At 40.8% G+C, this 26,867-nt stretch overlaps 1 protein-coding gene across 1 annotated transcript; it reads left to right on the forward strand.

The window, feature by feature from the left end:
* Positions 1–455: 455 nt before the first annotated feature.
* Positions 456–26,720, forward strand: LOC141902589 (uncharacterized). The gene is made up of 2 exons (XM_074790394.1): positions 456–834; positions 25,422–26,720. Exon 2 carries the CDS (start codon positions 25,423–25,425, stop codon positions 26,242–26,244), a length of 822 nt encoding a protein of 273 aa, XP_074646495.1. The 5' UTR covers positions 456–834; position 25,422; the 3' UTR covers positions 26,245–26,720.
* Positions 26,721–26,867: the final 147 nt, after the last annotated feature.

Consider the following 26,867-nt stretch of genomic DNA (forward strand, 5'->3'; position numbering starts at 1 on the left):
CTTCCTGTCGCGGCATAAAAACCTCGCCGACTGTGCGTGCGTTAGACTAGAGAATGTATTCAAAACATCTATCGCTAAAGCGAAAGCTTGATTTTCTACTAATAGATTCTCAAATATTTTAAAAAAACCATCATCCTCTTACGCGACCTACGTAAAAATTAATTTCGAAAAATGCCTCTGCTATCTCGAGAGTGACTTTTTGCGTGCATCGTTTTTCTTTTGTTAAACCTAGAAATGATGACGATGTACGTATTATAATCCTCTAATGCTCTTACGAAAATAGTTCTCTTGGCAATAAGAACCTTTATTATTGTTGCGACTGCAGATGAAAGCGGCTTTTACGTATACTAGAAGCAGAATACGCCATCTGCGGCGATTCGAATAGTCTAGCGTGCGCCAGATGTGCCGGAGTTACCCGCCAGTGTAAAGCAAGACTGATGCATACTAAAATGTCGCAATACGTATTGAGTGCCGTTAGTGCTGCTCTGTGCTAATGTCACACAAACCTGGTACAGAAAATACAAGCACTCGCCGAAGCGTAAAACACGGCTCGGAATTACACTAAATTACGAACCAATGAAGAACGGTCATCAATTAGCGTGCTCAATCAAACTCGTCGTTGCTCGGTTGAGAAATTAGTTCTCAACTTGTTCTAAACAAAATAATGCTCGTTTTGTTGTATAGTAATTGTCACAAGTGGGATAGTATATAATTCGTGCCCAAACGGTATCTGTTGATTGATAGCCGTACGTCACGGTACCATAGCCTTACACTGATTAAACGCGGATGGTCGTTACGTGACGGGAAACGGAATAGAATAAAGCTGAAATTAAAGTAAGTAACGGTAAAATTTTTTAAGCTGAAATAACAACTCGGGGACTCTCGAGTTGTTATCCTGTCTCCCGCGTTGAGGTCACCGTTTTGTCAGTTTAATGTTTACTCCGTGTGACCCTACTTCGATATTTCGAATGATCGTCCTGAAAATTTGACTCTCGTCATTTTGGAGATGTTATCGTCTCGGTTGTATTTCAATCCGCAGTTTCTAACAATGAGGAGATACCCCAGGCTTCCCGCTCGTGACTATCAGGCCCACGGCGGATCCAGGGGGTGCACATGGGCACGTGCACCCCCTATACTGATGTCGTCTTTACAATTACCAGCGCTTTTTACGGCAGTCCTACATCGTTCATGAAAGTTGTGAAAATCACTATTCAAATTGCGAGTTAAATCGTACTCTGATCGTGCCCAGAACGCGTCTCCGCGCGTCTAATTATGAAAAATCCAGACCCCCTTTTTGGATTTGTGCGCCCCCTCCATGGAATCCTGGATCTGCCGCTGCCTTGCTCCATGAAAGGAAGCGCATGGCTAATGAATCTGAACCCGGTATAGACTGGTATTATCTTAACCCGGGGACTAACATACTAAAGATAATTTCGATCGAAAAATATTCGTAAGTGAAAACATTTGAAAAGGGGACAGAACGTGGGCTATTACGATAAAAAGGGGAATTTTTTCAAAAATTTACTTTTCGTCTGATCCACACAGGAAATTGCCCTTTTCGGATAGGTTTGATCCCACTCTTGGAAGTCCTGGCCCGGTTTTATAGACCCATAACTCAATTCATTTTTAATCGAGTTAGCCCCGGGTAAAAGATAATACCAGTCCATAAAACCCCCTGGGCTTATCCTTTCCATCCTACCCATTTTTTTCGAGATTTTTGCCTTATTTCTTGATTCTAAGTAGTTGTTTAGCCCAAAACCGGGTTTAGTTACTCAAAGGTCGGTCAACGATAACCCGACGCATAAATACTGCGTCAACTCTGGTTAATTCTAACCTATAGTTTTGAGCGACTGGCTTGGAAGAGCAAAAGCGACACAAATTTATTACCAATTCGTCGTCGTTATTTGATTAACCGCGTTGATTGGTCGTTGAGTGAATCACATGTCGTCAAGATCTTACTGCAAGATCAACTGGATTGTTTCTGGTTTTTTTTATACGTGGTGGGCTTTATCGAGATACATAAAAAGTCTTCGACCCCGGCCCTGCTGCTGGTTTTTATTTCCATAACGTGTATATGGGACAATGGTACTGCGAATAAAATTGCATTCATACAAATATGCACAATTCTAGAATTATTCGTCATTAAGCGATTCAAATTACATTGAAATCGTTTTGAATAATGCGAATAGTACCGTTAAACCATGCTATCCAGGTAACCTAGATTATTGTATATACGTTGTAGGGAATGATTAGGGTAAATTGAAAAAAAATTCAGGGGTGCATTAGGGAGGAATTTGCCGAGATGAAATTTTCACGACCTGGCTTTAGGAATTTACATAAACAGCGGCAAATTGTTGATCATTTTCTTTTAGAATGAATGCTCAGAAAAATAATCCTTTTTTATAATCAAATTATAATCAATAATACCGCGATCGCTACGATGGACTATGTACATGAGTACAACTAGGCCTAGGATGATTTCGGCCCCCTATTCTAAATTCCTGGACCCGCCTCTGAAAATTAAATCTACTAAACACTAAAACACGAAAAAAACTTAATTAGAGCCAATATTTTCTTTCACCCGGTATGAGGGAATATGAGGATACGGAATGTGCGTACGCATATGTATGTATATGACACGCATAAAACTAAAGTAACACAGAACGGCACACAACAGCTGTCTATAAAACCATATCTCTAAAATCAATATCTCATAATTTATCCCCCAGGGTAGTTGTAATTCATTAGATTTTCATTATTCCGTATTGAAAACAACGACCTGCAAAACATGTAAATCGGTTCACACTCACCTTTGAGACTGATTCTCTTCTCGTTGCTAGCCGTAGGCCTATATGGGTAAAGGGTTAGAGGTTGAATCCCGATGAAAATGAATCTCCGACAGTCGATAATCCAGTTATACAGTGTTGTTCGAACCGTCTGTTCGACTATATAAACTGTAAAATGTCTTAATTGAATTTTTCCGCTATAGTACCCGTACGAAATTGACTCTTGGGTATAACATTGCGCAATAAACAAATTCAACCTAGACCATATTGACCGAGGACTATGCAACTGAACCCAGAGTAATGGATATCTATCTTATTATTGCCTTGTAGCAATAAGAATATCACATATTCCCACTCGTTATAGTAAAACACCAATCGACCCCGCGGGGTGCAAGCGCCTATCGCGCGAAACAGTTTTAGACAATAATCCTGGTCGAGTAAATAGTCGATCTAGAAGTCCTGGTGATGGGATGTAAAACCCGCAGTTCGCTGAGCCGTCCTTGATCCTTAATAACGGCCTCGACGGTCGTTGTTTCAAGCTTTTCGATATCGGGTAAGGGTTTAAACCGCCACAACGCCGAACCTAGACCCGGCGCGATGTTCAGCCGTTCCTGACACAATCACGAGCTATGTGTATGTGAACGAACGATGGAGGGTCGTTCACGAAAAACCCGGTTAATGATAATGATGATGAAGAGTGATTCATAGCAGCAGCTGCAATGATGATGATGATGATGATGATGATGATGATGATGATGATGATGATGATGATGATGACCACGATGATGATGATGAGGCTATTAGTGCGTCGCTGATGAGAGTAGTCACGCTGCGATACAGATGATAATGACGATAAAAGCAATGATGATGATGATGATGATGATGATGATGATGATGATGATGATGATGATGATGATGAAGACAGATTAGGATTATTAGCCCTTCGTGAACAACGGTCTTGTTTGAATTAGAATTTTATCTTAACCCTTTCCCATGAGAATCCTATTACGGCTGGTAAGTTAGAACAAGCATCATTAAGGTCTGTGGGGGTCTGTGTTCATATGAACCGCGCTGCCTGCCTTAAAAACCTTAGCAGTATAGTACAATAGATAATTCAATTCAACTCTTTATCTTTATTGTCTTTTGACTGATATGATATATACAAGTCAGGTTTATTCAACGACAGAGATATGAACAAGGACTGAATCATAATAAAAACGTGTGCCCGTTAGAAAATAGGATTAAACATAAAACATATGATGGTTAACTGTTCCTACGTGTATCGATTTTGTCCGAAGCCCAAGGAGTACGCGCGTTGCAGTAGCTCAGTTCCATGGGCGGAATAGGGGGCCCAAAAGATTTGAGGCCTACACGTGATTGGTACATGAACGTGAGCGCTGATGACGCGAAGTCCTTAAGGATCAGGATTGAGGACCCAAGGGCGTACGCTCTTATGACCTCCGAAGTCTCCATCCGAAATCTCCGGTTGGCTCCACAAAAAATCCGAATCACACCACGACGACTGAACGGAGGTTTAGAACTATTCAAAAGGCAATGATGACCAATAATAATAATAAGATTGGAGGCAAACGGATTCTCCGATCTGATTGAAGAGTACACCGCGAGAAAACTTTGAAAAATGTAATCATTTTCTGAGTTTCTGCATGAGTGGTGACGAAGTGCCGTTTTTTCTTGAAATGGAAGTCGAAAAAAGCTCGGCACGGGCCTGAGCCACGCGCAAACGAGAATGAAGGGGTTAAGAGGAGTCATTGTAGAGCTTTACTTAGGTTTGACGTTTTTTGCGAGATGGGCCGTCGACATTGAACGATATAGTTGATACTGCAGGCATCTGGAAGCTTCGTAAATCGTAAATCCATATTAAGCTATACGGACACCTCGCTGCATGAAATAAGATACTATCAACCTATCGATCTATCCATCATCTGTCATTTAGAGATTAGCGGCGATAGATTTAGGGGTCACCGATGCCTTCTGATCTCTTTAAAATGGCGTGAAAGTCGTCCTTTTTCCACGTGTTCAGTTCGTCTGCTGCTTGAAGAGTTAATTACCTGCGGTAACCATTGACGAAACGCTATAATGTCCGTCGAGTGGTAAAAGCAGTGTCGCTACAATGACTTAAGATAAAAACCCACTATTTACAAATTAAAAGGATTCTGAAATCGAGAACAATCTAGAATATAAGAACACGACGTTTCGATCTCACCCTATAGAGATCAGGTCTGAGCATCTCACACCTGACCCGAGCATCTCACACCTGAAATAAATTCTCGATTTTAGAATTCTTTTTATTTGTAAATAGTGGGTTTTTATCTTATTATCTGTACTATTACAGTAACTCAGTTTATAGAGCAAAAAACGATATTAATAGTTTAGGTTATTCATTTACGTAGATAGCGAGCGTGGTCATTAGCGTCGATCCTGCGGATAGAAATGAGCTCATACGTGTTTAATATTTAACGGAATGTTTAAAATGCCATGGTTACAATTGGTATCCTGGTCGTTAAAAGCCGTTGTGACTACGTACGCAACAGCAAAGGGGCGCTTGATTATCATTGAGTTGTTTCCTGGATACGGACTATCGTTTCTGTATGAAAATTGCAGTCTTTACAATTCAAATTGTAGTCTTTACAATTCACTATTTTTTATCCTGGATTGTCCCCTCTCCCTCTCCCTCTCCCTCTCCCTCTCCCTCTCCCTCTCCCTCTCCCTCTCCCTCTCCCTCTCCCTCTCCCTCTCCCTCTCCCTCTCCCTCTCCCTCTCCCTCTCCCTCTCCCTCTCCCTCTCCCTCTCCCTTTCAGTTGGGCCGCAGATATCTTTCCCTTAGAATTCGCACCATCTGAAGACGTCTAAGACTCCTAATGTATTTTTCTTTGGTTCAAGGTCAAATCCTTGGAAATGGCATCTGCAGAGGCTTACTTTTCACAATTTTCCTGGAGAATTGCAACCAGCCCCTTTTCGCTACTCGTATGGATAGTGCCAACTTTTCGTTATTAAGCCCCATTCATCAGGTGCTATACCCTCAATATAACGAGATAACTCCCACAATAAATTACGCCAAAAATGAAAAGTTCTATAATGAAATTATTATATTTAGCTCTGGATCCGCCCCTGGGTAGATTTGTTTTGATTGGGTGTCACACATGCCGGAAGCGAAATGGGGCTTAGCAAGGCATTAAAAACTTAAGCTTAAAGCAAGGCAACTTAAGCAAGGCATTTAAAACTTAAATTCTTAAGCTTTAACATTGAATGACGATCGCTTCAGCGGCGTCAGTTATTTCGAAATATTGAATTTGTCGAACCAACAGTCGCGGTTTAGAAGTTCAAATTTAAACTGCCGCACACTAGAGCGCAGTACACAATATGTCACATTGTGTCGTTGTTATTCAAACACACACAGTTTGTATGATACGCCGGAGAACGTCTGATTAAATTTCTCCGTACATCAATCACTGATTTGAAAACTGATCAATTTATATGCAGCTCCGTTCTGCCATATCCCGATCAATTAATATTTCCGAGTTTTAATCGCGAAGGTCTCAAGGTCGCCATATAATCTATGCGTTAGTGAGATACGCGTACGCGCGCGCGCCTGCTCGTTTATTATAAAACCAATATTTATATACTGGCTATACGTGACGTCGTGGTTCGAACTGCAGCAAATGGCTGGATAGTTTGTCATACAATTTGTCACATGCTTCTCTCTAATGAAATCAGCGCACAATATTCGCTCATTTCGTGGTGTGACACGTGCGAGTGCCGTGCAAAAATGCCTGAATAATACGTGTAAACACGACTGTAGCTGGCATGTACATAACCCTCCTGATCGAAAAGACCGAAAGCCTAACTAATGATTTCACTGAATACATGGGCGGATCTAGGTCTGTTATATGGGTGGGGTCCAGGGAATTAAAAAGGGATCGAACCATATGAAATGTAACGTAATGTCGATGCAAGAGGTATGACATAGCCCTTATGGCCAACGAACGTGAGGGGTAAACTCGACAACAGAAATGTTTTGAAATTTTGATAAGAATTTGGTGAGATTTCCACGAGGTTGAACAATGAAATCCATGAAATTAATCATAAAATACGCAATACCACAACCAAAATCACAATACTATTGTACATTCATCATTTTACATGAGGAAATACCACTTCTGTTTTGTTTTATATTCACGTTATTGAAAAAAAAGGTCGCTTAGGATTTCTTGCAAGAGGTATTTGAAGGGACCTTCAAAAATTTAGGGAGGGAGTCCGGCCCTCTTGGTTCCCTCTAAATCCGCACCGGAATAGAAAGAACTATTTAGTATACGTGTAGAAGTTGAATGAGACTTAGTGGATGAGAAAGAATGAAAATAGACACTTCCAACGTCGAAATTGTTTTTATACGATTAAATGACGTACGTGTGGGCTTAATGCTACGACACTGGGCCCAGTTTCACAAAAAGGTTTAACTCTTAAATCGATTTCGGCCTTAATCCTTGGCCCTGGGCCCTGAGAGCGAAAGGCAAAACAAGATTTTTTGTTAGGAGCACAGGGACTTGACACAAAAGGATTTTGGCCCCAGTATCCTAGGTACTAGGCCCCCTATATATAACAAGACTTTTTATATATAGTACCTAGGATACTGGGGTCAAAATCCTTTTGTATCAAGTCCCGCCTGTGATTAGGACATTTAAGAAGAATCACCCGACATTCGAATGCTAGGAAAGATAGATCATCGCCAGGTGTGTGACGCTCCGATCGGTGACTTTACTGTGGCAATCCAGGATTATATTCACCTGAAAATCTATTTAGTAATGAGAAAAGTTGGTTCTAATTTATTCGAACTGTGTAGAAGAAAATAAACACGACCACTAGCGAACCTGGTGGATCTCAGCGGAATCCTCGCTTGCCACAGTATCATTGTTCGTATCCCGCTACCCTGGAGTCTTTTCACATAGAAATCGACGAATATCACTCGTGATGGATTATCAAAAATAATGCAATCCCAAAATGGAAATCTAACTCGAAAATGAATTCTAGGGCGCCTGTCTGTCGTGATATCTAGTTGCGCAAATTAATAATAAGTATATGTATCATGTAGCATGGAGCCACATTTTTGCAGAAGGCTTTTACGTAAATTGAAGTGTTATTTCATATTTCCCCTCATCACGGATATACACGTATATACATATATACAACGCGTAGTAAATATACCAGAGCAATCATTCGGTTCTGATGGGTGAAAATTGAATCGACGCGTTCACTAGCGAATTGGCAATAGACGAAAAGCTGAATTTCACATCAAACGCGCGCGATTTCTGCAACGAAAAAAATAACGTTTTTATTTCTTTGCGTAAATTATTTTCACGGTCGATGCTTTCGATGCTGGGAATGTCGTAAAATATGTAATAACTAATCGTGCTCCCAATTCTCAATAGAACCTCGTTCCAACTTGATAATTCTTTTTTCGTAATTAAACGATTTTTCTCTCACAAAATGTTCCAAGTACGTACGTTCCTATAGTTTCGCTAACTCGAGGTCTCTGACCAATACTTAGAAAAACACTTGTACATATGTTATTTCCCGAAAAAGTTAATTCCTGCTGCGAAATTCGAGAAAATGTCGACTTAGGTAAAATCTGATACGCCGGGACTAAAGCCCGGCGCACAGGAAGCAGAAAAACACGAACACGCAACGAAATACGAAATCGAAAATGTTCCAAAACCTCGTTTCCTGGTTTTAAACCCACAGGGAAACGCTTCTGTGCCGGTGTTTCCTAGTCAGTAACCTGACTGTGGTTTAGTTTCACGATCGGATATTTTCACAAACCACAGTCAGGAATGGTTGGTACAAGCCCATCCGATTATAAAAAGCTTACCACCAACGATTAGGTAACTAACTAGGTGTTTCCCAGTGTCGTCTGCGTTGGGATTATAAGCGTCTTTGTATATGGGTGATATTAAAATACAAGAGACCGTAGCAAATCGGTGAAACGCTCAACGAATGATGTTTCTTCTCAATAGCAGCAATGTTATCGCGCACAGCTGATGTATAGATAGAAAAAGTTGTTGTTATAATCTTTTTCGATGTATTTCAAACGAAATCAAATCAATATTGCCACTTAAAGAGCGCCCTTTTTCGCTGTAACGCTATGCAGAGGCGCTGCTGTGCTGTTTTGGGTAGCAAGGTATTCAAGGTCCGTTCGCAAAGTTGAACTGTCGGTGAAGCTGTCAGGTTTGAGGACTAAGCACCAGCTAAAGAATTGCTAATCCGGGCGCGCCACCCGAAATATTTCAGTCGGTATTTCCTTTAGGTGAGATGGTCCTCTGTTCTTTGCCGTGTGCGCGTAGCCGGGCCTAACTCAGCATAGAAAACGACTAGATGTGATACTTATGTTTATTATGTACATCGGGCTCCCAGGGGTAAATTGTTACTGTAATCGTACATACAAAGTCTCCCCAAACAACGCTAAAAGTGTTACGTGCACTGTTGTATCGCTTTACACGCTTTTATGTATTTTGTTTATTAGTTTATAGATTATACCCCTGATAAATATATCGTACGAGTGATGATACTGATATAGCGGAGAATACGGTTCCCATGCGTCTATTTCGATATTCGCTGCTGCAACAACGGCGAAACCGGGAGCAAAAATCTCCTCTTCGGCTAGTTCGTCGTTTCAGGCGTATATGAACATCTCTTCAGGCAGTCGTCTAGGAGAATTTTGCGCTCTAAGCTCAGTCATTTTAACTATACGAATTATATTATACGCACCATCTAGGAACCGATCGACTTAAAAATTGCGTATGACAGTAATAGGACCGATAAATGTGGAACCCCCGGCGCAAGTTAACCAATAACTTCGGAAAAAACCACTTATAGCCGTAGAACCTTCCAGAAAATAGCTAATCTCATTGACAATATTAATATAGGGCAACTACGGTGCAGCGACGTCGTAAAATGTCAGACCAATTATGGAGACATGGTTCTTTTGGATTCCAAGTGTATTTATTTTGTGGAAGTAATCGTCTAAAAACATGGTCTAATAACTGTAATAGGCATTTAGTGCCAAGCCTGTTTTTTTTTTATAATTCTTTCAAATACACGCGGATGCCTCTGATTTTCCAAGCTTTTCTGGACCAGGGCCCAGACCCACCGCAAACTTAAAAACGTCAGTTCATGAGTTTGATTTTACTATAGATTCAAAAGCAGTTTGTTTTGAATTGATGCATCTCTGCTGGGGTGAAAAAATGTATATCCCTTCGATATGGAATTGCCATTCTCGAGTTGTCACAGAATGGCAAATCAAAGGATAACTTCATCTACAGACTATAAAATTATCGACGCAACGCGAATTTCGATGAATTTTTCTCTGCGCGAAGCGTTGGCGAGATTTTCTTTTTTTTCCGGCCTGGAATATTCGCGTCTCAACTCCCAGAGGGTATCACGAACGCTGGAATATGAACGTTTTTCTTCGAACGCCGACGACGATTCTCCGCCGGGCAGAGATTCGCGTATTCTTGTAACAGCGGCGAAAATTATCGAATATCTGTATAAACGAGATTCGTTTCGCAGGCGCGCACAACGCGATAGATTTATCATTGAAGCTCTTTCTCTCTGCAACTAGTTCGACGTTTCTCTCTTCTTCCCCCTCTCTATTTTTACAACACCATTCCGTCGAATGTCTGGATATTTTCTGTCATTTGTTAGGGTGGATTACGCTTTTGGGAAATCCTCTTTCCCCACCGAAAATCCGACGTGAATCAATGAATGCCAGGGCCAATTCATTACTCTTAGAACTTTATCATTTTTCATAAAAAGAATCCTTAAAAGAAAGTGATATTCATCGTGTAATAGTTTTCGCATATATAGTTGTCCTTGTTAGAAAAAAGAATTCACAACGGACAACTTTTTTACAGTGTTTATTTGAAACGTTTTCGTCTTTTCTAAAAAAAACTGTCCATTTCTCACCAATGTGGAACCTGCGACTTCATGTGGCAATTGAGGATTCCACCTATGACAGGCAAGGATCCACCAGGTGTCGCTAATAGATATCTGGATTGCTTATTTTATATTTTAGTTGTGTTTTATAATTTCAACACTTATTTATGTCAATCTGTATACCTCTAGTTGAGGTGATAAGTGTAAATGAATTTCATTTCATTTTCATTAGCTGGTGTTGCGAGTTAGCCAATAATCATGCGCATTCATTCACGGGTTCTATAGTGACATTGAGACGATCTTTTCTTAGAGCGCTTCATTATTCGTCCGCGTTAGTTCGGTTTCAAAGCCGAATCACATTGGACGTTTACGCAGTGGTTGCGTATTAGGTTCGAATCTGTCAATGCATTTTATTCTATGTATCAGTATTTTCTTCAATTCCCATCATCCTGAACGGCCATGCAAAAACCCGTTATCGCTGCTTAGCAGCTATATTTCAATTCAAAGTTTGGTAAATGATAAGATTTTATTCATGTTTCACTCCCAGCAGTTGTGGTGGGTTGAAGGGACACCAAATCAAAAAAAAAACAAATCAAACCAAATCAACCAAACGAACAAAACAGAGGGACAATCCCTATTTTAAAATCGAAAGAAAAAAGGATTTCTTGTAAAGTTTTGTGATGATCTAGAATCTGCATTAGAATTCCACGCTACAAATCTATATTAGATTTGTGTTGTTCACAAGTTCATCATTACAAAATGTCTACCTTTTCTCTGGCCTAACTTGCCTGTTTGTTATTTTCGATATTTTGCTCATGACGCTGGAATTTTTACGATCTGTCGGAGAGCGTTCCCACTAACTTTCAATACGTTCTCGTTGTTCCTTAGATGAATTCTTCAACTAAATGCTAGGTATTTGTAATAACCGATAGACTAAATACAAAAATCACAATAAGGGGCAATAGTGCAAATCTCAATATTAGACACTCTCACTCATAATTAAATCTCACCAAGATAACCTATCGAATCTGGTCTGTCGTGTCTATAGCCGCTGTTCCTGGAATTCGATTCTAAATGTTTGATTTGGAACCAAAATCGTTGGTTGAATAGTAAGAAACAACCGCTATTTGGCAGTTTATTTACGTCAGGAAGTTCTGGGCTTAACGTCCGATTTGGTGTTTCGCAACAGCTGCGAGACGAGCAGATGGACGCAGCAGACGGCGCAAACCTTCTAGCGATTGTTGTTCAATCTTAACCTTCACCCCAACGAATGAGTCGAGAAGAAACACGTTCTCTTGCACTATACGAATCAATGGATATTAGCTGTGAATCAAAAAGAATCCCGTTGATTGCGAATCGTCTACGCTGCTATACGGGGTACGAACAACAACAACAAGAAAAACAAACCCCTTGTACGAAAACATTGTTTCGAATTGTTCTACGGTGTTCTTCAACTTGCGCGCAATCGTTGAGCTTGATCCTCCAGAGACAAAACCAACACGAACACGAAACCGGGTCTACAATGAAATAAGCCCACACCAACGCGGAACTGCATGAACACAGAATGATATAAACCTCACGCAACTGTAGAACTGGGTTTAGAATGAAATAAACCCACGCAACGGTGGAACTGGGGGTCAAATTAAACCCACAGCAGTTGTGGGTTTAATTTGACCCCCATTTAATTTGTTTTGATTTGTTATCGGTAGATTGTCTCTTAGTCTCTTGCATTTCTACAGCTACTGTAGGAATGCACGGACTGAGAGTCGATTTCAAACCGTTAACAATTAGATCAGGATCCAAAGACACTGTTGTGAAACTGGATCGAGAGTCAAATTACCAGCCGAGACGCGTCGCGTAAATTTTCATCTTTTTTTTCAAACCGTATTCGTCGATAATTACTGACGTCGTTTAGTGTCAGCTGGGAGAGGAAGTTTGTACGAAATCGTGATCAAAATAGACGGTGCGCGTAGACAGTGGAGCGATAACAGCGGAGTTGCTGCGTGTTTTTTTAGATGTTAAGAGCTATAGCAGTTGTTCTCAGAAAATTCACGCCTGCGAATTTAGAGCGGATCTAGATTATCTTGTTTTAACAATTTTAAGTTTTTCTCGTTTTTATCATCGTTGCTCAAAATTCTAGGCTACTTTTTTAACATTACGTACGGATTATGGTCTCGCGCTCTGCTTTTGGCTAGTTTTGAAATAGCTACCGGGATTTCCTCGCGCTTTTTATGTCGATGTGTTTCCCCTATCGTCTTCCCCGCATTCTCTCTTGCTGTATCGTTCGGTTTCCTCTCCCTCTCTTCTTCTCGCCCTCCGCTCTCATTTCCACCCTACACATCTCCCACTCTCTCCCCGGTATCGCTCTATCAGTCTCCTTTCCCCGGGAGGGGGTTCATGGGGTAGGGGTCTCGTAAAGAAAATATATTAAGAAAATATACTATTATCATCATTATAATCATTATCGTTATTACTACGTTACGATTCAAATCTTTATTGATTGCTGTTTGGGCGTCTGCCAGAAATTAGGTAATGCACACATTTTTTAAGTTTCGTCAAATTTCAGGAAAATGCATTATTCATTGAAATATAAGAATATGAAATATGATATATATCAGGGTAACACTACGCTTGACCCCCTCTGCTCAAATTTCTGCACCCGCCCCGCTCCCTCCCCTTCTCCCGTCTCTCCCACTGTCTTTTCTTCCCTATTTTCGACTGGTCGCGTCCTCTGAGTCCGGTATTTCTCCCCTCCCTCATTCGCTCTGTACTGGAGTATCTCACTCCAAACCGCAACGATGATGCTCTACGTGAAATGAACAGGCAAGCAGCTCCCTTTTAAACAAGTTTCTGTTTACTCACGGCGGTTTTTCCCGTCACGTTTCTCTAAACGCTAAACATCGCGCGGCGTAAAGATTTCATTAAGAAACTCCAGTATAGCGTTTTTATACACCCCCTTAGAGGCGACAACAGTAATACAAGACAATGAAAGCTCAGATGAAGTACTACATTTGTGTCGTCACTAATGAAAGATTTCCACTCCGAATGTATACTACCCAGCACAACGAAGAGTCAAGTCGACGTATAAGATACGAGGCTCCCTTATGCAACAATCATAGTTTTATGTATATGGATTGCGATCTTTTATCACGTTTCTGCGTGACTTTTCAAAGCTCTCTAATATAAAGGGTCATCATCTGATAGATCGCGGGTCATATAGCCATTATACATTACTGCAGTTTCGGCATTCGAAAACCTCAATAGCCATTATAGTTTGTCTTCAAGAATATCATCACGTTTGTGAAAGTTTAATGCCGGTATTCTTGCTGAATTTGATTGATGCGTTCTCAAAAATACGGTATTTGAAAATAGTTTAGTGCAACCTGATTTGAATAATGTAACCGTGGATCCGGAGTTAGATTAAACCCGTTGAACTGGATTCAGAGTCAAATTAAACCCACCAACTGTGGAACTGGATTCAGAGTCTTAAACCCACACAACTGTGGAACTGGATCCATAGTCTAATTAAACCCACACAACTGTTGAACTGGATCCGAATCAAATTAAACCCAAACAACTGTGGAACGTGATTTCGAATCAAACTAAACCCACATAACAGTGGAACTGGATTCAGAGTCAAATTAAACAACCCAACTGTGGAACAGGGCCCAGAAACCCTGCACAACTGTGAAACTGGATGCCGTGTCAAATTATTTCCACAGATTTGTGGAGCTGAATCCACGGTCAAAAATCGATTTCGCAATCCCACGTGACTGATCGAACCTACTGTGGAAGTGGATGGCCGAAATGAACCCGTTATATATTTTCATGATACACACTATCCGCGTTTGTAATTTATCTGGTTGAATCATATTTTCAACGTGTGTCTGTTTTCTGGGTGTCAGTTTTCACATGAATTAAAGCAATTTATTGTCACGGAAATGTTCGTCATATCTTACAGGTTTTGACATTTAGAGGACGATATCCGCGTTTAACTCGAAGACGCAGAATTTTGCTCTTGACATCCGTTGCAGGAAACCAATGTACACGCTCCATGACATTAATTTGCAATTGAGGGAAAAATTCTAATTTCTCGCATCAGCACAAATCACCAATGTTGTTTATAATGTCGATACCAGGGAGAGATCAAAGAAATTTTGACAATAATCACCCAAAAAAGATATACATAAAGAACGTTGACATGATCCAGTTCCACAGTTGTGTAGGTTTTATTTTACACTGGACCCAATTCCACACAGTTGTGTGCAATTAATTTTACTCTGGCTCCAGTTCCACAGTTGTGGGTTCGTTCTGACTTTGGATTCCAGTTAATCCACGGTTGTATGGTTTAATTTGGCTCTGGAACCAGTTCCACAGTGTTGTTTGGTTTTAATTCGACTCCGGACCCATTTCCACAGTTGTGTGGGTTTATTTTGACTCTGGATCCAGTTCCACGTGGGTTCAATTTACTTCGGGCCCTGTTTAACTCGGTGCGCAGGTTCATTATGCGTTGATGTATAACACTGTCGGCTTCGCATCTCAATTACTCGTGACCAAAATCAAATCACTCTTGTTCAAACTCGAAAAGGAACATTGTTGTTGATTTTTCATCATTTAGAACCGAACTCTCAAAACGTCACTATCGATTTGTTCCCATCGACAGCAGTTTTTCCTGTCTGAGTGCGCGTTAATGAGAAATCTAATTTACATCGAACTGTTTGCTTTCGTTCGTACGCGATCGTTAGTACGACCGAACGCGTGGCGCGGCCCTGTTTATTTTTCCGGCGCCATTTATCACCCGATTTTCGAGAGGTTTCGTCGAGAAACGAGCACTTATCGAATTATCTCTCTCGACGTTTGATCCCTGTTAGCGACAGCGCGGTTGTGCCGAAATGCGGTCTCGGAGAATCCGCGGACCCGAAATTGAATTTTCCCTGACGCGCAGTCATTCGGCGTAACTAGATTGGTAGGTCGGTGACAAGCGCTAAATGAGTTTACAATGGATTATCGTTATTGACGGGGATACACACGGTCACGCGCGCGCGCACTATATACACCCGGCGGCCCCTTGTCACAAATCAAGATGAAGGATATAATACGCGTAATCCTATTTCGACTCGCCGCGCACCTATCCCCGCATTCCGCAGTAGAGACTAAACGAATACGAAACTACCGCATTAAGTACCTCGTCTCGTGGGCGTGTGGTTAAACCCCTGTTTCGTTCCCGGTATAGGTGTGGTGGGTTCGTAAAGGTCACCGAGTCAAAACATATCCCACCTAATCTACCAATCAACTTAATAACAGTGACAATCTATATTTTGAAATCCGATATAGCGGCTGAATTGTGTGGTTGAAAAGTTTTCCAGGCGGATCTAACCTACCGCTATTTGATCTTGTAAGAGGGACTGACCCTTGCTATGTATTTGATTGATAGATTTCGTATGATCTTTCGAATTGGTGTCCTTTACAAACCCACCACACCTCGGGAGCGAAACAGGAGGTTTGATTTTGAAATCGGAAATCTAAGTACAGAGATATAGTTGTGTGATCGAGTCGAGTTAACAGAATTTTTTGTTTAAATCGAAGTAAATAATTAGGAATTATCGGTTCCGAAACCACCGCTATTACTGCTTGAGCGGCACTCATAAAAATGGGATGCTCTGATTTTGGACATATAGAAAATAGGTTTCATAGGTTTAGATTGCATAGAGGTGGTAAAATTACAACATTTTTTTTATTTCCGGGGAATCCCCGGATACCCCTCTCTGCGGTGCAGTGATGCTGGACTGAGCAGTGCTGAGGAACCGAGCCTCATTTCAAAAGCACAAACCATTTGGAAATTTAAGATTTGCATGTAGAATCAGACTCCGTGTCAAAATGTGTTTCCAGTTTCTGGGCATCATTTTGTGCGATAATTGTCGCGACAATTCTCACTTTTTTAAAACAAAAATTTTGATTTGAGAGCAGCGATGATATGAAACAGGGAACCGCAACCACGCGTAAAAAAGATCGCGAATTTAATTTGAAGTATCTAACTATCTGTCAAAGCTGAATTTCCGTTATCATCAATTCGGGCTTGCGTTTGAATTTTCTAATGCATTTCGTGACAACTGATCTTTAACCGCTTGAGCTTGAGATTACGTGTCAGAGGGATTTCCCACTGCGCACCGTCATTTCACTTAACGTGGAAATTTGCGAACTGGAAACCAGTTTAACTGAATTCTGTCTCGACAAAGCCACTATTCTTCGGAACTTGTTCCACCGTTAATTTAGACCTTCACACGGTCGGAACTGTGGGCTCGGAAATATATCGGTTCGAATCCTGGTGGCGACAGAGTTTTTTTGGTTAAAGGTTCTTCTAAAGGGAAAAAAGAAAATCGAACCCGCTAATTATGCCGTGCGTGGCGCTCAGTGGGTTGAGGGAATTAAAAAAGAAATGAATCCAGTACATTTTGATGAAAATCACAAAACCAGTCGAAATAAGTACATCCAACTCTGAAACTGGTTCTACGAGTCAAATAGATATTGTCAAACATGGCCGATAGGTAAACAATCTCGTGTTGGGAATCTAATCTGTGTATGTTTTGCCCGACAGTATTTGTATAGGAGGCAAGGTTTGAAGTCGGAGACAAAACCAGTACCTGATTCAGTTGATTAACTGCGCCGTATCGACACATCCACGCTTACATACAAGAGTATATAATCTTTGCTGCAGTTCTCGAGGCCGCGCGAAAAAAATCTTTGTTTGTTTTTTTTTTATAACCAGCAGTACCGTAATACTAGTTACTATTACGCTTGTCAAAAGTAGTCAATTTTCAGTCAAATTTTGATTGTTTCTTTAGGCTTTTGAACTCATACTATGTCACGGGGGCCACTAAGTATACATTTGCGATTTTCTATTAACTCATTTGAATAGTTTCCATTATAATTTGATTTGTTTAAGAGCGTAGTTCATTCGATTTAAGCAGAAATGGTAGAAGAAATTGAACGGCGTTGACTGAATACGAATACGAATACGAATACGAATACGAATACGAATACGAATACGAATACGAATACGAATACGAATATTTATTTACACTCCTACCATTTCCATGGTGTATGGAGGAAAACAGTATTTACAATAATTACATAAACAGTAATAAAAGCTACAAAACTTAATTAACTGGTCTCACACTTATGTACAAAATATACTATTTACTATTTACAATACATATATTTACAATACATACACTACCGGAGGGATTTATATACATCTAGACCTATTTTGATGAATTTAGCCGTATTTAAAGTTGGATTTTTTAATACATCTAAGTTCCGAAAGGTATTTATATCTAAGTGGTTTTCACGGGGTTCGGTAAGCAAATTACAATCGAAAATAAAATGTACTTCGTCTCCTAAAACGTTGCAGGCGGGGCATAATCTATCGGTTCTGGGTAGATGAAGGTTTGATAATCTATTTACAGGTAGGAGATAAGACCCAATCCTGAACTGGAATAAACTGGTCACTAAATCGTCATCAAGCTGATTAATATAGTTTTCAAATTTAATATCCTTCTTTGTGTATAGCGAGTTATTATTCAACTTAAAATCTATCTCTTGTACGTGCTGGTCTCGGAGTACACATTTTAATTTCTTTGAGAGTGTCATAGAGTTAACCATTAATTGCTGCGTCCAAATATACGATAGACCGCAGTCATCAAAAATCTTCTTAATAAATAACAGCCAGGGGCTCTTAAACCTGTCATTAATGTATAAATTGAGAGATATTTTATAAAGGATTGAACTTAGTTTAGTTTGCTTGCACGATACCGTTTTAGCCCAAAAATTGATCATTCTACGCTTTACGTCAATATACATAGGATAACGCCCTAGCTCTGCCAGCACTTGCACATTATGGGAATATTTCGTAACTTTCATAATAATTTTACAGAATAAGCAGTGGAGGTTTTCTAGTAAATCGAGATTCTCATAACCCCAGATTTCGCAGCCGTATAGTGCTACAGGAGCGACACACATTTCAAATAGTTTAAGCATTACATCTATCGGAAGTTTCAAACGTCTACCCTTCTGAATAATAAAAAACATGGCTCTCATAGCTTTATCATAAAGACATTTTTTTGCTTTAGCGAAACTGCCATTCCAGTTGAATTTTACTCCAAGATACAAATAATCTTCAACTACCTCTAACTCTTGGTGACCAAACATAAATTTTCTAGAAATTTTCTTGATCCTACTTTTATTTCTAGCGAAGACTAATATTTTAGTTTTATCAACATTCACTGAAAGGCCATTGTCGGCGCTATATTCAAATAGTGTATCTAAATGTAACTGGAGAGATTTTTCATCTTCAGCAAGAATGACTGTGTCATCTGCATAAAGGATAGTGAATAAGTTGAGTAAAGTCCCTAGTTCTGGATCACAATTAAGATTCAGTTTTTCAATAAATGACAAAGTTGGATTACTGCGCGTGAGAAAAAACTCTGAGGTAACTATATACTAGCGCACCTGGCGGATCCTCGCTTGCCATTAGCGGAATCCTCAATTGCTGCAGTAGTAGCGTTGAGTTCTGTACACAAATGTTTAACAGAGCTCACATTCATCACAAAATGAATAAATTACACTGAGTTTGTATATTATAACGATAACGGATATGTTCACACCCAGGATGCGCTGCAGAATCTAAGTTTTGTTAGAAGCTACAGCTAGTCCTAGAGTAAAAATGAACATATAAAGCACAAAATGACGGTGCTGGAAATACTACAATTTATTATGGTTTTGATTATGAGTTTTGCAGCTGTGTATGTGTACACTATTTGCATCAAAATTCATTTTTCAAAAGCAGACCTTTTCGAAGTTTGGATGGCTCGTCGTAACCATAATGCTGTAATCTTAAAGGGGCTGCATTCATTGTTAATATTGATAGAATATTGACATCCACTCTGGTAGGGGCAGCAGATATTCTATAAGGGCTGGCCACCCCTCTAAACCCTGTTTTGGAAAACACTGCCCCTTAAGCCTCCGAGCTACGGGCCCGTATCTTTTTTAATTTTTTGCTGTCGTTGTAAAACTAAGAATTATGCTAACGTTGGCCTGAACATCGCCCGCCGATATAGCAGTAGAAACCGGTCATTCATCGTTACAACGGCTTTTAGTCTCGACAACCGATGGTCCCAATAGATTCCGTTCGCTTGACGTAATGAAGTCATCCGTTTTTTCCTCTCACAGTCTCCGCTGCTCCTAATGCTGAAAGTGATATACACACTTATATAGATATATATATATAGCGTGTGCATCTTTATCGGCGATATGAGACAGACACTGGTCGTTCTTTGCAACAATTGGTTGCCGAACGATTCTTTGGACTATTCAATAAGATCTGATGACAAAAGAGCGAGTCCAATATCAAATCCCAGCGCGGATCGGCGCCGGCAGGTTCTCATACGGATTGATTCGACTCCCTGGTCGTTCATTTATTACGCGCACAATACAGAATATATGATAAAGATCCGTTTGATTCGATCATTTTTCATTATTTGTCATTTTGTCGCCGAACATCTGGCCCCACGTTCTCCGAATTGGACGCTAATTTCATCGGGAGTCGAGAATGATTAACGAAAGTCCCCGAGGAGTCCGGACTCACGAGTCCAATCACGTAGAGTTCACCAATAACAACCCCTTCTAAACTAACAAGTTAGAGTTCGCCATTCACATTCAACTGCCCGGCGACAAACTTTACCAAATATCTATATTCTGTCTGACAGGGAATGGAAGATTTAAGACCCGTTTCTTCCAGACATCTCTATTTATCTATCTTCCGTCGTTCGGTACAAAATTATAGCGGTTTATGAATAATCAATGTATCGTATTTTGGAGCTCTATATCTATCGGATTTTCTCGATGCGCCGTACGTCCACTGCAAAGCACATGTTTAAGCGGTTCTTTATTTTTGCAGTCCCAACACACCAGCCGCCTAGCCGTCAAGATACTTAAACCCGCAACTCACGCGACGCATGAGACAAGGAAACACGAGACAGAACATGTATCAAAGAGCTTGTTTCCGTGTGTCGTGTTGACGAGAAACTTGTGTCTTTAAGAAAAACTCGAACGTGGTTTCGAGAACAAAATTTTCGCGACAAGAGACTGAGGCAAAAACAGATTTGTGGTATGGCTATGCCCGAGATGCACACTGACTGCTCCCGACAGAGTCGAGTAAAATACACTATAGGCTTAAATGCATATAGAAATCATACAAAACTATATGTCAAAGTACGTAAGATACGGAAACGCCTTGATTGGTCAGAGGTTGAGAGCTGTATGAGACCATACATGTTTGTTTCCGTGTTTCCGTGTTTCCGTGTGTCGTGTGCGCTGAGTATTATACATTCGATCGAGGTATGTTTGGATCTAGTAATCAACTTATGGACAATGGGGCTACCTTAGTCTTAATTTACTTCATCTGTGGTAGAACTTGTTGAAGTATATCGATCAAACAGAGCCAGACGGTCTTGACCGTTCGACACGATGGATAGATTAGATTATTCTTGATTGCCCCAAGTTAAACATAATTTTTCGAGCACAAAAACAGTTAGTAAATACACGGGAATATACAGTTTACATACTCCTGCGCAGTATCTTGACACAAACCGCAAGTTTTCCTAAGACGTTTCTATCGTTTGAATTGAATAATTTACTAAATTTGTGGATAGTTGGGTTTAGTGTGAAAAATTGGGGTACATACAAATTACGCTAATCCGAAAAGTGATTGCATTCCAAAACATAATGGAATTCGTCACCAATTTTGTTTTTCCAAAGAAATCAATCTAAGGTCTTGACGACATTTCGCAGACACGTCGAACATCACCTGGAAAAAAAACGTCCCAGCCTTAATGGGTGTTCTCGAGACAGCCATATCAATTAAATCGCGCCTAATTTCCCTCCTCGGAATTCTAACAGCGATATTTGAAATATGCGAATCATGCCAGTAAATTTTCGAAGCGCGTTTTTAAGACGTCGCGACGCCTAATTAGACGCGCGGAGCTGCCACACGATCTTATTATTTATAACCACGCAATTTACGACGCTAAACATTTTCTGACCTCAGGGATTTCGTTCCGAATTCTTCCGAACGGTTTCGCGATGCTTTGACGCCGACGACTCGTGAATAATAGCGCTTGCGGCTTCGTGTTTGAACGTTTTGAATTGCAGTTTGGAATTCCAGCCCGTTGGGATCATCGATATAGCCTGCCGAATAGATTCCAATAATAAAAACTGAACTCGTAATGGAGTGACGGCAATGCTAGTGGCAAGCGATTATCCGCCAGGATCGCTAGTGGCGCTGAGCTTCCCGCGCTTCAATGCCTTCTACATTTCAATCGAATTTCAGTCAACTTTTCTCTAAAGTAAATAAGATGGATTTTTAGTTAAATCTATACCATAAACTGAGTGAGAAATTCAATCTTATATCCATTTCAAAGATGTGTTTGGTAATTCTCGAATTTGGAAGCCTAAAAGATGCTATTTTTTTAATCTAAAAGATCAAGTTCAAGTTTCATTAAAAACGAACCGATTCTCACCACGAACGACCTAGTGTTTTGTGGCGCCATCTGGCGAGTGCCGGTATCCTCAGTGTCTGCTCCCATTTTCTATCATTGAAATGATAGCCTTTATTGAAATCCGCCAGTTTTTCAGAAAATAAGTAATGTACATTTTCCTCTCTCTCTGTATTTGGTTTTACTAGTTGATAACCATTGATGAAACAGTCTGCCCGCGACGCAAATATATAAAATCCCATACTAAGAACACGACAATTTCATTCCTGAACATGGCTATCAGAACGAAGTCGAAACGTCAAATAGATATAAACTCATGGAAGCACTTTGGACAGTGTGGTATATCGTTATTTTATCGTTATTAGAATATGGCTTGTTAATATTCATTTCGAGAAGCCTTGACAGTTATGTAAGACTCTTTATACATATACACGTAACTACATGTTTATATTCCAATTCACTAAAATTCAGAATCCGAAATACGTTAATTTTCTTACCCGTTTGAATGTAGCAGTGTGCATAGACAAGGGTTCGGGGCTGGTATGAGCCCCATGCTGGTATGTTCTATTAAACTGTGACATGGAACCATTGATAATTGATATCTGCTATACCAGTATTTTTATAATGTACCGAAATTTGTTTTGTTACAAAACAGTATAGCATAGTTATGGTCGCTCATTAGGGACATCGTGTGCGTTATTATTTTTTGCAACCTATTTATGACGATTTACATCCTCGAATTACGATTGCTTTTACGCCGCTTAAAATCAACGTTAAAACAATCATAATATGGAAACAAGAACATTTTCATCATTTCTAAAAAGGAACCATTCATCTTTTACGTACGCCCGTTGGGAGATGGGGTTACGTCTGCCGCGTACGAGTCTGTACGGGAAGGGGGTCAAATGACATGGTGTGCGTACACACTAATATGTCTTTTGTACGAGTTTTTAGTTAGTAAAACATCTATATAGCATTAAGGGAATTTACTAACATCATTCCGATACTTGTGTTGGCTTATGTTTGTAGTTTGAGCGACCTGCCGGCTCATATTTAGCTCTATTACCATCATAATTCCGTTTCGAGTCGATCGTATAGGTATTTCCTAGTTCCGTGAAAACCCGATGCTTCCGACCATCGCCTACACGCAATACTCGTGTGTTTGAAGTTGAACTAAGAATAAACAAGTTCATTTCAAATGTAACAATATATGCTTTTTCTTACGTACGCGGACGCAGGAGGGGGCTCTAGGTGAACGTATGCTCGCGTTCATGGGCGAAGGGGAGTTAGAAATCGACAATTTACGCGTACTTGATAAATTTGTGATCCACAACAAAATATCTTTACGATTGTTTCTCCGATTTTTATTGGTTTTACGTTGATGATACACGACGTGGAATTAATCCGATCGTTTTAAAGCCACGTCAAAAGGTGGAATAGTTTAAACGCAGTATAAAATCAAAGTAAATACAATGAAAACCTTTTTTCATTGGTTTTTATGCTCGTTGATGTTTCATCGTTAACATTACATCTGTCGGCCGCAGCGCAACGACCACAAGTTTCCGTCAACTGCTCCGGTCTAGGGCCACGTTGACTATCTCTCCCTCTCCCTCTCCCTCTCCCTCTCCCTCTCCCTCTCCCTCTCGGCCTCTCCCTCTCCCTCTCCCTCTCCCTCTCCCTCTCCCCTCCCCTCCCCCTCCCCCTCCCCTCCCCTCCCCTCCCCTCTCCCTCCCTCTTCATCCCCTCTCCATCCATCTGCACACCCCTGATTAACCCGTGGACAGGTGAAACTGCCTCGTAAGGATTTCTGCATTAACGCCGGATTTTCCGGCAAACTGTTTTCGTGCGATCTTTGCGTCGACGAGGGAACTAATTAGAACGATATCTTTAGTCAGAAATACGTCTATGGTAATTGCAAAGCTGTGAGTTTTGTCCCGGCTAACTGAAATCTGGTGCAGACGAGCCACAACGGAATCAGCGGGTGACCCCCCTCTTCCGTATTACGGGAACGAGATGGCGTCGAGTGAAAAGAACATTTTTAAACACGATATAAACGATTCTTCATAAAAAATGACTGCCTGGTAAGCTAAGAAGTAAGGAGGTTGCCGTCTTTCACGGTTCTACAGACCGGCAAAAGAAATTGTTAAAGCCGCTAAAGCATCATGTTATTTCCTGAATAATGTACGCCGATGTAAAATATCAAAATAGTACTATAGGTTAAGATCAAGTGTAGCCCACGATAGCTTTTGTTTTCAACGATAGATTATTTGACATAAATACACAATAATCATTCTTGAGAAAGTTAAGCTGCAATGAGTGATGGACACACATAACAGCAGGCTACCTTTATACGCACATAGTAAGCCGACTATTTGCGAACTTATTGAAACCGAATGTCATTTAGTTCGAAGTATAGTGAAAAAAGTCGCGAACCACGCGATTGAGCACGGTCGCTGTAGTTCAGATCTTGGAGTATTTATCTTATTATTGTCAATAATTGTCAAGATATTACTACTCCAAGTTCATACCTGGTCCTATAAGAAGACCGATGCCATGTTCATGAGGATGGCTGTATAGAAACGTGGCTTCATGTACTAACCCGCTGTGACATTCAGCGTTTTCTTATTTTATTAGAGCAACGGTCATATTGCCATATGGAATCCAACTGGGTAACAACGCGAAATTTCTGCGAAAAAAAACTAATAACTATTCGCTTTCAGCCAGACGGTCATCAAGGGCACTTGGCCATTAAACTTGTCCTTGCGCCTTATTACCTTATTTTGTCGAGATTGGGGATTTTATTTGATCAAATGCCACGTTTTCAGTTCAAAGAGTCCTGGTGGTTTGGACTCGCCCTTCCATTTAGGATCAATCAGCAGCAAGAAAACAACCCATTCGGACATTTCACCGTCATACGTGTACTTGTAGTCCGGTTTTTTGTGCATTTTCTACGATGAACTTTCTCCTCGATATATCTGCTGTGAAGCGTAGACGATTGATAATGAAAAGAATTGGGAACGTGGGAGTATTGAACGTTTGAGGGGTGGTTCCTGAAAGGCACTAGATCACTCGTTGTGCATATGCATAGGCCTGTATTTTGAACGACGAGTAAAGATTGTTTATTCTTTTACTTCAGGATGTCTACCGAGGATGATGTACCGGAATCTATATCGAGACCCAGACCGAAACCGAGAAGTACGGTCGACCAGTCGAACCCGGATCAGCCCGGCGCCATCGCCGCGCCGCCGATAATACCAAAGCCCAGAAAACTGAAAATCGCCGCTCCGAACTTCACTTTAGAAGACCTAGACCCGGCCGACGGTCAAATAGGACTCGACCCGGATACCGGTAAGCTGGTATTGAATTTGGCGCCGGTGCCAGACGCGGAGTTCAGCTCGGAAGAGGCCGTCGAGACGACAGCCATTGCCCCGACCCGAACGCCTCAACAACGGTATCTACAAAACGGCGGCTGTACCAACAACAACAACGTCGAACCGAACGGAAATAATCGCCAACCGACAATTTGTTATCAAACCCCGCACGGCCAGACGGCTACGACTAGAGAAAATGTCGTCAACGCCGTAGCCGACGGTTATCACGTGGTCGTCACGCCCGAGCGTACGTGGGTCGGTCAAGGCCGAATTCTGAAGGAGAAAGACTTGAAGGTTTACAAGATATTGTCCGTCATTGCCATTTTGTTCTTCTTTCCGTCTGGACTACTGGCGTTGTACTACGCGCATAAGACGCATAAAGAGTTCTACGCCGGTTTAGAACGCGGCGAAGTCGACACGGCGAAAAAGATGGCGAAACGGTGCGAAAAGTGTCTAGTTTTAACCGTCATATCGTGCATACTGTTGATAGCTTTGCTGGTGGCGATTTTCGGCAAAACGCCGCAAGAACGGAGTCGTAAACTTTCCCCCCACGCGGCGTCGTTTAGACACTTTTCCGACCACAGCTAGATTCGAGTTAAGATTATATCGAGGACTGCAAAAAGCATGACAGATTATGATTTACTGTGATACACGTTGGACCACGTGAACCACTGGTTCCGCATTTTATAGGGTATTTAACTCACCTCTTCAAGAATCTGGGTTAATTTCCATAGCGTTCTGCCGGGTAAGAATATTTGACTCTTCAAGGTTGAATATTTGAAAATTAACTATATTTTACCTCGGAATATTTATACTATAAGGAACTGGAAAGCTAATATATTCGACCATACAGTTGACACATACGTACTGTATCTGGCTGCGGGGACCGTTGTGATAAACACGTATATAAACTTGTGTAATCGTGCACGCTAAACGTTTCGGTGTCCATGATCTAACCAAACAAAGGACTAGATAACTTGCTTAAATGATTTAGAGCCCTTGGATTTGGAAGCGAAATCCATAGATTCTAAAACATGGTCTCCCATATTACTTCGGGGGTGATTAGGGGAATGCATATATATTTGGCGCTTATTTTCCTTCCGACAGGGGGGATGCGCGCAAGCTTCTTATATTTTAAATCTGCATATATTATGTAATTATGTGAATAACTTTGAATAATTTGTTTTTTTTCAAAATGGCGTCTGTGATGA

The sequence above is a fragment of the Tubulanus polymorphus genome, chromosome 3 (genome assembly GCF_964204645.1).
Source record: "Tubulanus polymorphus chromosome 3, tnTubPoly1.2, whole genome shotgun sequence".
Lineage (NCBI taxonomy): Eukaryota > Metazoa > Nemertea > Palaeonemertea > Tubulaniformes > Tubulanidae > Tubulanus > Tubulanus polymorphus.